The following is a 17,129-nucleotide window of genomic DNA, read 5'->3' as shown; positions in this document are numbered from 1 at the left end:
TACAAGCAAGCTCTAAGAGTACTAGAGCTGCAAGATTAAAGAAAAGGTAGAAGGATATTGTTTCAGTTTACTTCTTCATTTGACAGCACTTTGTGGATAGTTAGTTTCAGGTTTTTTCCTGTATATTCATTTTCTTAAAACTATAAATAAAAAATGTGATTGTGAAACCACAAAAGTTGTCACGGGCTCCACAGACAGGTGTAGCACCTGAAATTACTTTTTGCTTTTAAAGAAAAACTTCCAGTTGATGCTATATTTTGACACACTTTTTATGAAGTTTTCATGTACTGGATTTTTACATATCATTTTAATTCCTTTTTCTAAAGATGTTCAAATGAGTTACTACCTTAAGTTGTATTTACATTTTAATGTTCATTTTTTATTGTATGAACATTTTAAAATTAGCACAACTCTTTCCCATGCTCCACCCTCAGCCTGAGTGATTGGCAATAACAGATAAGCTGATCAAAGGGTAAGAAAATTATGTCCTATACTAGTATAAAGATCACAAAACAAAGATTTTAACATGGAACAGCTTGCCCTATACCGTCAAACCCTATTATGTATCTGATTTGAAGAGATAGTGTGTCCCAGAGGGAAGACAGAAAAGAGTTCAATATGAAAAGTTCAAGAGCAAGATAATGGCAGGAATAAGCTATATTACTGTAAAGAGACCCAATTATGCAACCAAACAGGAAAAATCATCAGCTAAGTGTCAGTACTACGCAGACTATGGCAGAAGAGCAGAGTTCCGAAAGCATGTATAGGTAATGTGCTAGTTGGGGGGGGTTGTTTTTTGGTGTGTGTTTTTTTTATTATTATTATTATTATTGTGTGGTTTTTTTTATTATTGACAAAAAACACTTTTTTGGGGTCAGAAAATTCTGGTTAGTTAAAACTGAAACTTTTCCAGTAAAGGTTCAGTTTCAATAGTCCAGGATGGAATCTCTGGTCAGGAAGAGACTGAGGATAACCACTACCCTAAGTAGTTGGGGGTACTTAACTGGGATGCGAAGCACTCTAGTTTAAATCCCTGTTCTGCCTAAATTGGAGCAGGGACTTGAACCCAGGTCTCCTACCTCCCAGGTGGACTATTCTGGGCTGGATAGCTAGTTGTTTCTCTCAAGAGTTTGAAAGGTGTCTGTTTCAAAGGTCTCTCTTTGGAATCTCAAAAATTTTCATGGGACAGGAAAACTGTTTCTTGCCCAAGCTTTAATGATAGGATCAAATGGAGCAGTCTGTCCTCTTCAAGACCATTTTCTGGAAGTCATGTATTACAGAACACAGATATTAAAAACAAGATGGATGTGGCTTTTGAGTGTACACATTAATGATATTTACAACCAAATATTCTCTGGTGACTACAACCAGTTCATCATGAAAGTCTCCCTCTCTCCATCTCTTCAGCTGAAGTCACTAAATCAGTTAGACCAGTGGTTCTCAAAGCTGGTCCACCGCTTGTTCAGGGAAAGCCCCTGGAGGGCCGGGCCAATTTGTTTACCTGCCGCGTCCGCAGGTTCAGCCGATCGCAGCTCCCGCTGGCCACGGTTCGCCGGTCCAGGCCAATGGGGGCTGCGGGAAGGGCAGCCAGCACATCCCTCAGCCCGCACCGCTTCCCGCAGCCCCCATTGGCCTGGAGCAGCGAACCACAATTGGCCGAACCTGCGGACGCGGCAGGTAAACAAACCGACCCGGCCCGCCATGGGCTTTCCCTGAATAAGCGGCAGCCCTAGTTTGAGAACCACTGAGTTAGACAGCTTCCTACACTGAAAGTTATGTAAAGCATTCTTTGGAAGATGAAGCTTTTTGGTGGCGGTAGTAAGCTTCCAGCTTTGTTTTGCTTTTGTTAGACTGGCACATACTAATATGAGACAGGTGGATTTTTTCACGGGGGAGGCGTGCTAGGGAGAGGTTGAAAAGTGAGGGGAGCTGGTGGTAAAGGAAGTTTAATAAGAATGAGCCAAGCCATGTCATTGAACTCAAGCAGATAGTACCACCACCACTACCACCCCTGAGATTGTTGTAAGAAAGCAGCTACACAATAGGTAATGCAGACATTTCTAGTGCCTTGTCTATATTAGAAAGTTGCACCAGTTTAATTTAAGGTGTGATTTAAACTGATCTGGCACAAAATCCTGTGCGGGACGTTTTGATTTGGTTTAAGTATGGGTTATTTTAGTCCAGCAACTCGATTAGCAATGGACTTAAGGTAACTGATATTAAGCCATTCTAAAACCAAAAAAAGACTGTCCATACAGGGGTTTGCACTGGTTTAACTAAATTGGTTAAAGTCACACCTTAAACTAAGCTAGTGCCACTTTCTAATGTAGACAAGGGCTAAGGAAGGAGATGTCACCAACAGGCTTCCAAGAACAATTTTACCTCTGCATACTTGAAATACTTACCACATCGGTTTTCATCTTCACCATTGGAACAGTGGGCCACTCCATCGCACCACTGAGATGGTGAGACACATGTTCCTGAAGATCCACACTCTATTGATGAGCCAAGACAGCTATTGGCCACTGCAAGGGGATCAGAGTGGAAAGGAGATAGGTGTGTGGTCATTAAAATGGATCCTTAAGATAAGAGTGAGCCTCAAATTGTTATGATTTCTGCTGAGATTTCTAGGAGAATATGAATTTAATCAAGGCATATGTTGAAAGAGCTTTTGATTGTTCGTACAATTTGGGGAGAGCACATACAAAAGAAATATGGGCAAGAGGGCTGGTAAAATGGAAGAATGTACCGTATATACTCGTTCATTAGCCCGTTCGTTTATAAGCTGACCCCCAGGATGGTTAGGTAAAAATAGCAAAAATTGTATGACCATTTCATAAGCCGACCCTATATTTCAGAGGGTGGCAAACTTTGGCTCCAACCCGTCAGGGTAAGCCGCTGGCGGATTGGGACGTTTTGTTTATTTGGAGCGTCTGCAGGCACAGAGCCCCTCAGCTCCCAGTGTCCGCGGTTTGCCGTTCCCAGCCAATGGGAGCTGCAGGAAGTGGCACAATTAAATTATTAGACCATCTAGACTGACCTCCTGAATAACACAATCCATTAAGTTTTACCCAGGTGCCCCTGCTTTGAGCCCACAGGTGTTTGACTAAATTTAAACACATACTTAAGGCTTCAAACAGCCTGCTTGGGAGCCAGATTTCTGTTAGGATGTCAATTAAGTCAGCTTGTTCCATTTCAAATCATCACTATAAAAATGAGAAAGTTTTTTCTTGTGGGGAGGAAGTGAATTCAATATTAAGCAAAATCCACTCTGTACTGAATGTGTCATTCTGCAATTTTTTGGTATATGTTCATTAAAACCGGTCAAAAAGTGCTATATTTTCCTCTATTAAAAACTTCAAACTTGGGGAGGGGGCGTGCGGTGTCACGTTTTTTCCTTCTCCTATACCCAATGCCAGAATTCTTTGGTCTTCCAGTTTGAGAGTTGAAATATTCTCTTTTTTGAATTCTTCCCCTCACTCTTCTTCACACTTGTTCCTTCCACTACCACCATCACACGCACACACACACACACACGGTGTGGGGAGGAAAAAGAAGAGAGGGCAAAAAGCCCCAGAAAACTGCAAGTTTTTCCAGTTCTTCCCAGCAGAAAACTTCTACCAAAATGAACATTTGTGTTTTAGTGGAAATCAGTTTCTTCACTGAAAAAATGCTTCAATTAAACTATTTGAACCAGCTCTAATATTAGAAGATGAAATAGAGGGTCTGATTTTATTTTATATTTTTTAAAGAGCTGATGAGTTCTCCCGACTCCACTTGAAGCAAGTGGGAGCTGCTGGTGTTTAGCACCAGAGTGGACTAGAGGAGATCTATTCCAGAGGTGGCCAACCTGAGCCTGAGAAGGAGCCAGAATTTACCAATGTACATTGCCGAAGAGCCACAGTAATACATCAGCAGCCCCCCATCAGCTCCCCCGCCCCGCTCCCAGCGCCTCCCGTCCACCGGCAGCCCTGCCGATTAGTGCCTCCCCCCTCCCTCCCTACACCTCCCAATCAGCTGTTTCGTGGCGTGCAGGAGGCTCTGGGGGGGGGGGGAGGAGCGAGGGCACGGCAGGCTCAGGGGAGGGGGCAGAAAGGGGTGGAGTGGGGCCAGGGCCTGTGGCTGAGCCAGGGATTGAGCAGTGAGCACCCCCGGCACATTGGAAAGTTGGCACCTGTAGCTCCAGCCACAGAGTCGGTGCCTACACAAGGAGCCACATATTAACTTCTGAAGAGCCACAGGTTGGCCACCCCTGGTCTATTCAATTTGCCGAAATTTTAAGGAAATGCGTTCACTTTTGACATAGGAAGTGGTGTTGGGTGTGTCTGCACCTCCAACTATCTGCCTCTGCCCCAGACCCAAAAACCTTCCCTTCAAAAGTTTAGTGAAAACCAATACATCTCCACAAAACATTTCAGCTTTGACAAAACAGCATATTTCATGGCAATGAAGTGCTCCAATCAGTTCTATGAAGCACTTGTGAAAAATTAGTCAGGCCTAATATGTCTACACATACCCGATCCTTCCTTTCTTCCCTTTCCCTTCACTTCCCTTCAGGGTTGCAGTTAGGGGGAAACCGTATAACTTAAAACTTCTATGCCCAGTGTCACTTAGACCTTATAAAAGCCCTTTATTCTGGGGCAAACTGCACTCTTAATCCTAGTGTGACATTATCTGATTAAAATATGACCATATAGATCATTGTTGTAACCACTGTTATATATTTGCAACAAATCTTGTATAAAGTTATCAAGTGAGGTGTCTGTGGAAAGGTTATGACTCACTGACTATAATTCTGCTATTTGTATACATGTATCATTTTTGTATTTGAAGTTATGAGTATTGGCTCTATACCTGGATTTGAAATGTTTGCTCCTGGGGTAATGCCCACAAGGTAGCTAGCCAGCACATCTTGGAGGGACTATTCAAATTGAGTGGCCCATCAAAAGAACGTTCAACTGACAATGGACCATGGGAGATGCCTATCTACACTTAATGGAATTTCCTGATGCGACTAGGCAAAATGCATGGACATGGGACTTGCCCATGTGACTCCAAACTCCATCTTGTTGCTCTAATTTTCCACAGTAAGAACAATGGGATTCCCTCCACATGGTAGAAGCTATAAAAGGCCCATTTTGCTTCTATCCTGCTCCAGCCTCTTTCTTGCTCAAGACTCTGGACTATGAACTTATACTAATGGGAGCATTCTAACCAAGGGACTGAGGACCTTCCAATGATTTGGAAGCAACCAAAGACTTATCAAGACAGAAGTTTATTCCATCACTGCTACAAGCCTGAAGCAAGAACTTTGCAATTACTGTATGTATTTGATTCCTCTAACCAATTTTAACTCTCACCTTTCTTTCTTTCTATGAATAAACCTTTAGATTTTAGATACTAAAGGATTGGCATCAGCACGATTTTTGGGTAAGATCTAAGTTGTATATTGACCTGGGTGTGTGGCTGGTCCTTTGGGATCAGAAGAACCCTTTATTTGATGAGACTGGTTGTAAAGAACCACTCTCTTTTAAATCCAGTGTTTTTGGTGGTGACATAAGAACTGGAATGCCCAAGGAAACTGCTTTTATGACTTCCTGTGAGCCAGTGTGGTGAAACAGAAGTTTACTTTTGTTGCTGGATTGGTAAATCCTACGGGGGATTAGCCACCAGTCTTGGGGTATATCTGCCCTATTTCTCAGCAGTTCGTCCTGAATTTGGCATCCTCAGTTGTGACCCACTGAGGCACAGTTATACTTTGATATCACATTACTAAAATAGTTGTACAAAAGCTTGTCCTAGACCAACTGTTGCTAAACAGTTTGTGGGATCTCAGAGAATTCAGATGAATAAGAGGGTGCTGCTGAGTCAAGGACACTTATCAAATGTAAATATATTTGAAGTTAAAGGAAAGGACAACAGCAACAGTGACACTGGTTATGACAAATAATTAAGCTTTTAGATATTAAAATAAGTTGCATTCATAAAAGAGATTTAGAACAGGAAATTCTTGTTCTAACTTACCCTTCTGGAAGATGACACACTTATGTTGGGAAATGGAAAATCTCAAGACATTTTAGCTTTGAATAAAAGATTTCTATCAACACAAACAACACATTCTTACCAAAATACCAGATAAGGACAGCTGCAGTTATGGCACCCGATAGTATTATTGCAACAGATAAAATGATGCATAGAGCTTTCTTAACTTCTGTAATTAAAAAGGGAGAAAAAGAAGAGTTAGGTTTGCAAACAAATTATTTTACTAGGCTAGCCTCCATCCATATCTCCCTGCAAGTAAACCTAGGGCTTGTCTACACTGGCACTTTACAGCGCTGCAACTTTCTCGCTCAGGGGTGTGAAAAAACACCCCCCTGAGCACTGCAAGTTTCAGTGCTGTAAAGCGCCAGTGTAGACAGTGCCCCAACACTGGGAACCGCGCTCCCAGCGCTGGGAGCTATTCCCCTCGCGGAGGTGGGGTTTTTATAGCACTGGGAGAGAGCTCTCCCAGTGCTATGCCCTGGTGTTAAAGCCAGCGTTTTAACATTGCTAGTGAAGACATGCCCTTAGATGGACAGTTTTCAATCACTACTAAGCAGGCGTGAATCTGCAATTCAGATGTTACAGAGTCTCCCTATCTCATCATCACTTCAAAGAACCACCCAACTCCTCACACCTTTTACAAAAAAGTATAATAGTAATTGACTTGTTTGGCTACCTAGCACTCTCAGGGACAAAGAGGTACTCCTGGGATAGTCCCTCAACATAAGAGCTTGAAAGGAAACAAGTTTCATCTGTTAAACATATGCCAGACTGTAATCAATCTACATAAAAAGAAAACCAGACAAATCTTACCTGATGTGCACATTTTCGCTGATGGAGGCTTTGGCTGTACTACTGGGGGAGCTGACTGATGAACAGGAACTCTTGGGACATAATGTGGCACTGACGGAGGATAATATGGAGGAGGGTACTGTGGATACACGTTAGCATCCACAGGCTGTCTGGAAATATAGACGTTTTCTGGCTGATAACCATGATTTTCATAGTATGGTGGTAGCTCCTAAATAGCAAAATTGAGGTGAAGGTGGGAAAAAACATTCATATTGCAAAGTTAGAACAATATAATCATTTCTAAAAAAACATTAAGTGTCACATGTAAATACAGTAAAAGCCCACTAATTCTCATTGCACTCATTCATAAATTCATTACACTCACACACACAAAAAATAGATATACAAAGTCTCCTGAGAAGTGGAGTGAGAGGCTTAGGCCTGGTCTAACTAGGAGGTTATGTCGAATTTAGCAGCGTTATTTCAAATTAACCCTGCACCCGTCCACACAACGAAGCTATTTAGTTTGACATAGAGGTCTCTTTAAATCGATTTCTGTACTCCTCCCCGACGAGGGGAGTAGCGCTAAATTCGACATGGCCATGTCGAATTAGGGTTAGTGTGTACGGAATTCGACGCTAATAGCTCCGGGAGCTATCCCACAGTGCACCACTCTGTTGACGCTCTGGACAGCAGTCCGAGCTCGGATGCTCTGACCAGCCACACAGTAAAAGCCCCGGGAAAATTTGAATTCCTTTTCCTGTCTGGCCAGTTTGAATCTCATTTCCTGTTTGGACATCGTGGCGAGCTCAGCAGCACTGGCAACGATGCAGAGCTCTCCAGCAGAGGTGACCATGCAATCACTGAATAGAAAGAGGGCCCCAGCATGGACTGATCGGGAAGTCTTGGATCTGATCGCTGTGTGGGGCGATGAGTCCGTGCTTTCGGAGCTGCGATCGAAAAGACGGAATGCGAAGATCTACGAGAAGATCTCAAAAGCCATGACGGAGAGAGGATACAGCCGGGATGCAACGCAGTGCCGCGTGAAGATCAAGGAGCTGAGACAAGCGTACCAGAAGACCAAAGAGTCAAACGGACGCTCCGGATCTCAGCCCCAGACATGCCGTTTCTACGAGGCACTGCATTCCATTCTAGGTGCGGCCGCCACCACTACCCCACCACTGTCCGTGGACTCTGACGATGGGGTATTGTCGACGGCCGCTTCCTCGGAGCTGTTCGCGGATGGGGAAGATGAGGAAGGAGATGAGGAGGACGAAGAAGTCGACAGCGCTTTCAACGCTGATTTTCCCGACAGCCAGGATCTCTTCATCACCCTCACGGAGATCCCCTACCAACCCTCCCAAGGCGGTAACCCGGACCGTGAATCAGGGGAAACATCAGTGTTTTAAACATTTATTTTGAATAGAATAGGCATGGTATGTTAGCAATGGGTTTTTAATGATTAGTTTGCCCTAGGCGCTTATCTTTTTAGTCCTTGCCAGTGCAGCTACTGGAAAAGTCTGTTAACATGTCTGGGGATAGAGTAGAAATCCTCCTGGGACATCTCCACAAAGCTCTCCTGGAGGTAATGTGAAAGCCTTTGCATCAGGTTCCTGGGGAGAGCGGTCTTATTGCCTCCTCCATGGTAGGAAACTTTTCCACGCCAGGCTAGCAGCAGGTACTCCGGGATCATTGCCTGGCAAAGCATGGCGGCATACGGCCCTGGTGTTTGCTGGCATTCACGCAGCATGCGGTCTTTCTCTGCCTCCATAATCCTCATCAGAGTGATATCACTCATGGTGACCTGCTTTGAATTAGGGGAATTTTAGTATGGGGACTGATTGCCTGTTCCTTTAAATAACTGTAACCAGCGGTTTACAGCCACGCGGTGTGGGCGGGGAGGCGAACCGTTCATGCTGAGCGGTTCGCCGGCAGCGTGCAGGGATCTTTCCCGGGGACAGCCACGCGGTGGGGGCGGGGAGGCGAACCTTGCCTGCTGAGCGGTTCGTCGGCAGCATGCAGGGATCTTTCCCGGGGACAGCCGCGACGGGGGTGGGACAGGGGCAGAGTTCATGCCGGCCGGATCGCCGGCAGCGTGCAGGGATCTTTCCCGAGCCCAGCCACGTGGTGGGGGCGGGGAGGCGAACCGTTCCTGCTGAGTGGTTCGCCGGCAGCATGCAGGGATCTTTCCCGGGGACAGCCGCGATGGGGGTGGGACAGGGGTAGAGTTCATGCCGGCCAGATCGCCGGCAGCAGGAACTGGCCAACGCTAGGAGCATTGCTTGGAACGTGAAAGGAGGGCACAGATGTAAATTAAGCTTTAAGCAGCCAAAAGTCTACGGCTTACCATGGCCGGCTGCTAGCAGAATTCCGTTGTCCGGCCCCGCTTGTGTGATCTGTACAGCAAGACCCCAGGCACTCAAGGTGAAGACAGAAAATTCGACCTTGTACTGAGTGCACATGATAGGTACTGTGCATGGTCTTGTTCACAGAGAAAGACTATATTCATTGTTTGCAAAAATGTATCTTTTTGAGGAATTCACTCCCTTTTTCCCATCCCACAGCTGCGAGTGTCTCCCGAGCTACCCCGGCATCCCCCTCCCAGAGGCTGGCGCAGATCAGGCGCTGAAAGAAAAGGACAGGGGATGAGATGTTCTCAGAACTTATGGTCTGTTCCCGAGCCGAGGCGGCACAGCAGACCCAGTGGAGGGAGAACATGTCGCAATACCAGCGATCATACAGCGAACGGGAGGACAGGTGGCGGCAGGAAGACCAGCAGGCGACTCAAACGCTGCTTGGACTAATGAGGGAGCAAACGGACATGCTCCGGCACCTTGTAGATGTTCTGCAGGACCGGAGGCAGGAGGACAGAGCCCCGCTGCATTCTATCTCTAACCGCCCTCGCCCGCCACAAAGTCCCATCCCCCCCTCACCCAAAGTCCCAAGAAGGAGGGGCGGCAGGGGCCATGAAAACAGTCACTCCACCCCTGCAGACTGCTCACATTGCAGAAGGCTCTCATTCCCAAAGATTTGATACGTCCTTTCCTTCCCTCCAAATGCACCTCACCCAAGCCCCCGTCCCAGTTTCATCCCCTAACTGTGTAGTTCTTAATAAAAAATACATTTCTGTTAATTACTGTTTCCGTCGTGTTCTTTTAGAGGACAGTGTGTTTGAAGGGGGGGGGGGGAAGGGGGTTGGTAATTGGAGAGCACAGTCACCTTTACCAGGGTACAGACACGGGGGCAGGTTCAGCAGAAGGTCACACACACATTGCAGTCACTAGGCACACTGGTCAGTCTGGGAGGTGGTTTTCATGTTCTGTGTGGGGGGGCTATGTGAGTTTGTGGCGGGGGAGGGCGGTTACAGATCTTATGCAGCGGTCCTTAGCCTGGATGACAGAGCCACGCAGCAGGGGATCTGTAACCGCCCACCCCCGCCACAAAGTCACATAGCCCCCCCACACAGAGTCCCGAAAAGGAGGGGTGGCAGGCTCCGTTGAAACAACCAGTCCACGACTGCGGACCACTCTAGGAGCAGGAGCCTGTCATTCCTCGAGTTTAGAAGCGTCCTTTCCATCACTATACCCGCTCCCCACCACAGTCTGCGTCCCAGTTTCAACCCTTTACCGCGAAATCCTTAATAAAGAAAACGGTGTTAATGAACAAAGTTTCATTGATTTTATTTTTAAAGGTGTGTTGGAAGGGGGGGAAGGGAGTTGGTAACTGGAGAGGATAGTCAACATTAACTGGGTAAAGAAACGGGGGCAGGTTCAGCTTCTGTTTAAACAAACGTAATAGTCACAGGTTACCCTGGTCACTCTGGAACCTAGCTTTCAAAGCTTCCCGGATGCACAGCGTGTCCCGCTGGGCTCTTCTAATCGCCCGGCTGTCTGGCTGGGCGTAATCAGCAGCCAGGCAATTTGCCTCAACCTCCCACCCCGCCATAAAGGTCTCCCCCTTGCTCTCACAGAGATTGTGGAGCACACAGCAAGCTGCAATAACAATGGGGATATTGGTTTCGCTGAGATCAGAGCGAGTCAGTAAGCTTCTCCATCTCCCCTTCAGACATCCAAAAGCACACTCCACCACCATTCTGCACTTGCTCAGCCGGTAGTTGAAGAGTTCTTTTTCACTGTCCAGGGCGCCTGTATAGGGCTTCATGAGCCAGGGCATTAGCGGGTAGGCTGGGTCCCCGAGGATCACTATAGGCATCTCCACATCCCCAACAGTTATTTTGTGGTCCGGGAAGTAAATACCTTCCTGCAGCCGTCTAAACAGACCAGAGTTCCTGAAAACGCGAGCGTCATGAACCTTGCCTGGCCATCCGACGTTGATGTTGGTAAAACGTCCCCTATGGTCCACCAGTGCTTGCAGCACCATTGAAAAGTAGCCCTTTTGGTTAATGTACTGGCTGGCCTGGTGGTCCGGTCCCAGGATAGGGATGTGAGTTCCATCTATAGCCCCACCGCAGTTTGGGAATCCCATCGCAGCGAAGCCATCTATGATCACCTGCACGTTTCCCAGGGTCACTACCTTTGAGAGCAGTAGCTCAACGATTGCGCTGGCTACTTGCATCACAGCAACCCCCACGGTAGATTTGCCCACTCCAAATTGATTGGCGACTGACCGGTAGCTGTCTGGCGTTGCAAGCTTCCAGAGGGCTAAGGCCACTGGCTTCTGGACAGTCAGGGCTGCTCGCATCCGGGTGTCCTTGCGCTTCAGGGCAGGGGACAGCAACTCACAAAGTTCCAGGAAAGTTCCCTTACGCATCCGAAAGTTTCGCAGCCACTGTGATTCATCCCAGACCTGCAGCACTATGCGGTCCCACCAGCCCATGCTTGTTTCCCGGGCCCAGAATCGCCGTTCCACAGCATCAACATGACCATTGCCACCATGATGTCCACGGCGCGGGGTCCCGTGCTTTGAGAGAGGTCTGTGCCCCTCTCAGACTTAATGTTCTCACCGCGCTGCCGTAGCCTCCTCGCCCGATTTCTCAACATCTGCCTCTGAAAAAGGTGGATGATAAGGCGCGAGGTGTTGACAACGGCCATAACTGCAGCGATGATCGCAGCGGGCTCCATGCTCGCGGTGCTGTGGCGTCCGCGCTGTCAATCACCAGAAAAGTGCGCGAACTGATTGCCCGCCGGCGCTTTCACGGAGGGAGGGCGGGAGTGACGGTTGGATGACGACAGTTACCCAAAACCACCCTCGACACATTTTTTTGCCCCAGCAGGCATTGGGGGCTCGACCCAGAATTCCAATGGGCAGCGGGGACTGCGGGAACTGTGGGATAGCTACCCACAGTGCACCGCTTCCAATGTCGACGCTTGCCCCGTTAGTGTGGACTCACAAAGTCGAATTACTGTCCTTAGTGTGGATACACACGTTCGACTTTGTAATATCGGTTCCACAAATTCGCTTTAAGTAAAATCGATCTACTCTCGTAGTGTAGACATACCCTTAGGGCTGGTCCACACTGGGGCGGGGGATCGATATAGGAAACGCAACTTCAGCTACGAGAATAGCGTAGCTGAAGTCGACGTTTCCTATATCGAACTAAAAGTACTCACTTCGGGTCCGCGCGGCGCAGGCAGGCTCCCCCGTCGACAGCGCTTCCTCCTCTCGGCGAGCAGGAGTTCCGCAGTCAACGGGGGAGCGCTTCTGGGATCTATCTATCGCGTCCAGATGAGACGCGATAAATCGATCCCAGAAGATCGATCTCTACCAGCCGAATTAGGCGGGTAGTGTGGACCAGCCCTTAGACACATTCAACTGAGGGATTAATTTAAAAAGAAAATACAACTAGCTTCCAATAGATCACATCACCCTCTAAATATGTTTTAAATTTAGATTTCAAATTTCTTTATAAAGAGAATTTTTTTTTTGCTTCCTTAAGAGTCTCTTCTGCACAGTTAGTTTCTCTTTTATTGAAAAAAACCCAGTGAAAATAAAAAACAAATCTGGAAAAATTGCGCATTTTTTTTTTTTCTGATAACATATTTCAGCTGTAAGAATTTAGGGGGTAGTTACTATGTTAGGTGCAAATTTTTCAGTGATAAATTTGATTTTCCAGTTGACAGCGTCGCTTCAGTGCTAATTATCAGATCTCACTACAGCACTCTGCTAATACTTCATTACTTTTACCAAATACACTATAGAACAAATACCATTACATTCTGAATTATAATGAAAACTACTCATTATAATCAGCAAGGTATATCTTGTCATGCAGAATACTTTATGTTGTGTATTTTTTCTCCTTCTAGCCATAGGATAGTAATCAATAACTGGTCACCCAATGATTAATGTAAATTAACAAAGTTCTACTGTAATTGTATGATAGGTAGGTTTGTATTCTCATAGTACCCTCCAAGAATGGCAGAGTGCTAGATTCATAAACTACATCTATCACTGTGATATCAGAGACTTGAAGCATTAGTTCATTCATCCCCACAATACCCTGTGATGCAGGCAAGTATTTTCCCCATTTTATAGATTAGGAAACTAAAGTCAAGAAACTTTTTAAAAAAAATAAAGTCATGTATACCTATGTCCACTTTTAATTAACCTGATTATTAATTCATTACTCAGTAGGCTGCTACCCACAGAAAATAAAATTGAATATTTAACTACTTACTGAGTTTACAGCCATCTTAGCTTTGTCAACAGTGCTGAGACAGCTCAAGTGTTTGAAAAACTTGGGATAACCTGTAAATATACAACAAAAACACATGCATTCATAGCGTTACAATTAGAACTGGCTGAAAAAAGTTGTGACAGCAGTTTTCAGTTGGAAAATGCCATTTCCAAACAGAATCAAAACATTCTGCAGGAACATATGATTTCAAAATTCGTTATGGGAAATTATTGAAATATGTATATATTATATAAGAATGTTTTGAGCTTGTCAAAATAATAAAGGTTAAAACTACATTTTTCAGAATATTCCATTTGTTGAAAAACAAAAAAAACAAAAACAAAAAATCAGAGATTAACTTTTTGTCCCACTTTGGGAATTTCAAAGTCTCTGAATTTCCTGCAGGACAGAAATACCATTTTTCAACCATCTCTAGTTAAGCTGCAAACCAACAAGCACAGTGATGTTCTTAGTTATGACTGTCATTTCACTCTTAACTCATCCACTTCTATCTAGAAATGTATTGCATAAATTAAAGAGAATTAGTTTCTCAACCCTCTAAGATTAACTAAATATAACAGCATGAAGTAAACCTATCAGCATTACAGATTTAATACCTTAGTTTTCCTGTTAGGCTCTAGCTCTCAAATATGTAATAATATTGTTGCGGAGGGTAGGCAGTGACTGTTAACCAACAAGAGACAAAACTAAAAAAGCCATCCTCCTCCCCTACACTATAAAATTAACACTGGTTCTAGGCTACATTATGGACTAAGAATAAAATGCATGGAAATTTTCAATTTCAAGTTCAGTTAGACCACCACACACACCCAGAAAAGAAAAGAAGTTTGCTCTCCATTAAGGGGCCAAACATTAAAAATGAACTCCTGTTGGGACCACTGAAGGAGAGGCAGAAAGGAATGTTCCTGTGCAAGTTTCAGCTCAAAGTTCATCTTTACATTCAAGCAAAATGCAAACAAACATGCTTTCATAAAACTTAACACACTGATGCAGCCTTAACTATTGCACAGCAGCAAGTAACAGCCAGCTGCATAAGTGCCCCACAGCCCAAGAAGGTGAACTGAGTGCCGTGCTCGCTCTCAAAACAAGAGTACTGATACTCCCAGGCCTTGTCTCGCCTCTGAGAAAGGGGCAATTTTTTGCCTCAGGGTACACTGCAGTCAAACACCCGCAGCAGGCCTGTGTTAGGCTCACAGGGCTATAAAATTGCAGTGTAGATGTCCAGGCTCAGGCTGGAGCCCACGAGCGGGGAGGGGAAGGAAGGAAGGATGGGATTGCACAGAGCCCTGGCATAGGGGACCGTGGTATAGGAAGATTGGTAATGGGAAGAATAGGACTAAATTGCAGCCATCTCTTCAGCGGATTGCACCAGTGGCATAAACAGTTAGAACATACCAACACTCCACAGCAATTTAGAATAGGAAAGCCAGGGGGGTGGGGGCGGGAACAGAACCGGTCAAAGCTACAGGAGAAATTTAGGTCAGCAGAATGCTATTAGTCTTATTTGGGCAGGACACTGGGGTTAAAACCATTTACTCTTACTTACAGGAAAGGCAATGAATCAAGTGAACACAAGTCGTCAGTACCTCTGTTTTATGTCTCATCCATTCTTACTCAGATGTTCACAGCATATAATGGTGGCATGCAGTTCTGCCCCACCTCAGTGGTTGAGTAACACTTCGCAGAAGTGGTTATTCTATTCTCTGGAAAAGGTGATATGAAAACAGAATGGTAATCAACGCAACCTTAGAAATACCTGCTGCTTGGTCAGCTTCTTAAATAAAAGACTTAGGCTATGTCTACACTACAGATGCTACAGTGGCACAGCTGTGCTGCTGTAGCACCATAGTGTAAACAATTGCTATAGCAACAGAAGGGGGATTTCCATTGCTGTAGTTAATCCACCCCCCTGAGAAGTGGTAGCTAAGCTAGATCGATAGAAGGATTCTTCCATCAACCCAATGGCATTTAAACTGGAGGTAGTTTGGCCTAACTACATCTCTTGAGGGTGTGAATTTTTCAAGCCCCAGAGCAACATAGCTAGGTCGACCTAAATTTTCGGTATAGACCAGGATTAGGCCATGTTTGCACTACAGCAGTATAGCTACGGCCGGGTAGCTATGCCATTGTAACCTGGTAGTATAAACATAAGACTACAGCAACGGAAGATGTTTTTCCATCACTGTAGGAACTCCACCTCCCTAAGTGATGGTAGCTAGGCCAACAGAAGCATTCTTCTGTCAGCTTAGCTGCTCCTACAGCAAGAATTAGGGCAGGATAGTGCTCAGAGGTGTGGATTTTTTAACACCACAACTGCTGTAACTATGCCAACCCCAATTTGTAAGGTAGACCAGGCCAAATGCTTCCACTACAAAAAACACTAGGCATTTTTACTCTCCATAGTGTAAGATACTGCTAGGAATTTTTAAAGTAAGTTTCTCATACCCACTTTATCCTTCGTTATTTCACCAACTATTTCCTCCTGTGTTTGCAGAAAGAGATGAAGTTATAGTGCCTCATCAGTCACTGGCTTTTGCACCAGAATTACCAATACAGTTTGCGTTAGCTTGCCCTCCCTTTGCTGGTTGATAATTGTTCTGTGTTAACAAATCACTAAATATAGACCCTAGTGATACAGCGTCTATTTATTAATCAATATTTATACAAAAGTATTAAAAATCACATCATATTTTGCTAGATTTTAAAGTAGGCCAGATGGCAAACTAATTAATACGGTCTATTTAAAATACTACCCCACCTCATGTAAAACTGTACTAGATTTAAAAATGTCCTAAGCGTAGTAAGAGGGAAGATCCTTTCATGGATTGAGAACTGGTTAAAAGGGAACAAAGGGCAGGAATAAATGGTAAATTTTCAGAATGGAGAGGGGTAACTAGTGGTGTTCCCCAAGGGTCAGTCCTAGGACCAATCCTATTCAACTTATTCATAAATGATCTGGAGAAAGGGGTAAACAGTGAGGTGGCAAAGTTTGCAGACGATACTAAACTGCTCAAGATAGTTAAGACAAAAGCAGACTGTGAAGAACTTCAAAAAGATCTCACAAAACTAAGTGATTGGGCAACAAAATAGCAAATGAAATTTAATCTGGATAAATGTAAAGTAATGCACATTAGAAAAAATAACCCCAAATATACATACAATATTATGGGGGCTAATTTAGCTACAACTAATCAGGAAAGAGATCTTGGAGTCATCATGGATAGTTCTCTGAAGACGTCCACGCAGTGTGCAGCGGCAGTCAAAAAAGCGAACAGGATGTTAGGAATCATTAAAAAAGGGATAGAGAATAAGGCTTGGTCCACACTGGGGCGGGGGATCGATCTAGGAAACGCAACTTCAGCTACGAGAATAGCGTAGCTGAAGTCGACGTTTCCTAGATTGAATTAAGTTTACTTACTGCGGGTCCACGCGGCGCAGGCAAGCTCCCCCATCGACAGCGCTTCCTCCTCTCGGCGAGCAGGAGTTCCGCAGTCGACGGGGGAGCGCTTCTGGGATCGATTTATCGCGTCCAGATGAGACGCGATAAATCGATCCCAGAAGATCGACCTCTACCCGCCGAATCAGGCGGGTAGTGTGGACCTAGCCTAAGACAGAGAATATCTTATTGCCCTTATAT

The 17,129-nt window shown here is 45.2% G+C and overlaps 1 protein-coding gene across 1 annotated transcript in view; it reads right to left on the bottom strand.

The window, feature by feature from the left end:
• Positions 1-17,129, bottom strand: part of LOC112112780 (transmembrane protease serine 2) — a 77,287-nt gene that overhangs the window by 16,786 nt on the left and 43,372 nt on the right. The window contains exons 2-5 of the mRNA XM_029911391.1: positions 13,472-13,542; positions 6,856-7,063; positions 6,125-6,211; positions 2,406-2,525 (exon numbers count right to left, since the gene is read on the bottom strand). Coding sequence (XP_029767251.1) covers positions 2,406-2,525; positions 6,125-6,211; positions 6,856-7,063; positions 13,472-13,542 — 486 coding nt within the window. The remainder of the gene's footprint in view (positions 1-2,405; positions 2,526-6,124; positions 6,212-6,855; positions 7,064-13,471; positions 13,543-17,129) is intronic.

This window comes from Terrapene carolina, unplaced genomic scaffold (genome assembly GCF_002925995.2).
Source record: "Terrapene carolina triunguis isolate 2854851 unplaced genomic scaffold, T_m_triunguis-2.0 Scaffold30, whole genome shotgun sequence".
Classification (NCBI taxonomy): Eukaryota; Metazoa; Chordata; order Testudines; family Emydidae; genus Terrapene; species Terrapene triunguis.
The sequence above is the reverse complement of the archived record's forward strand: the minus strand, read 5'-3'. Positions and strand labels throughout refer to the sequence as shown.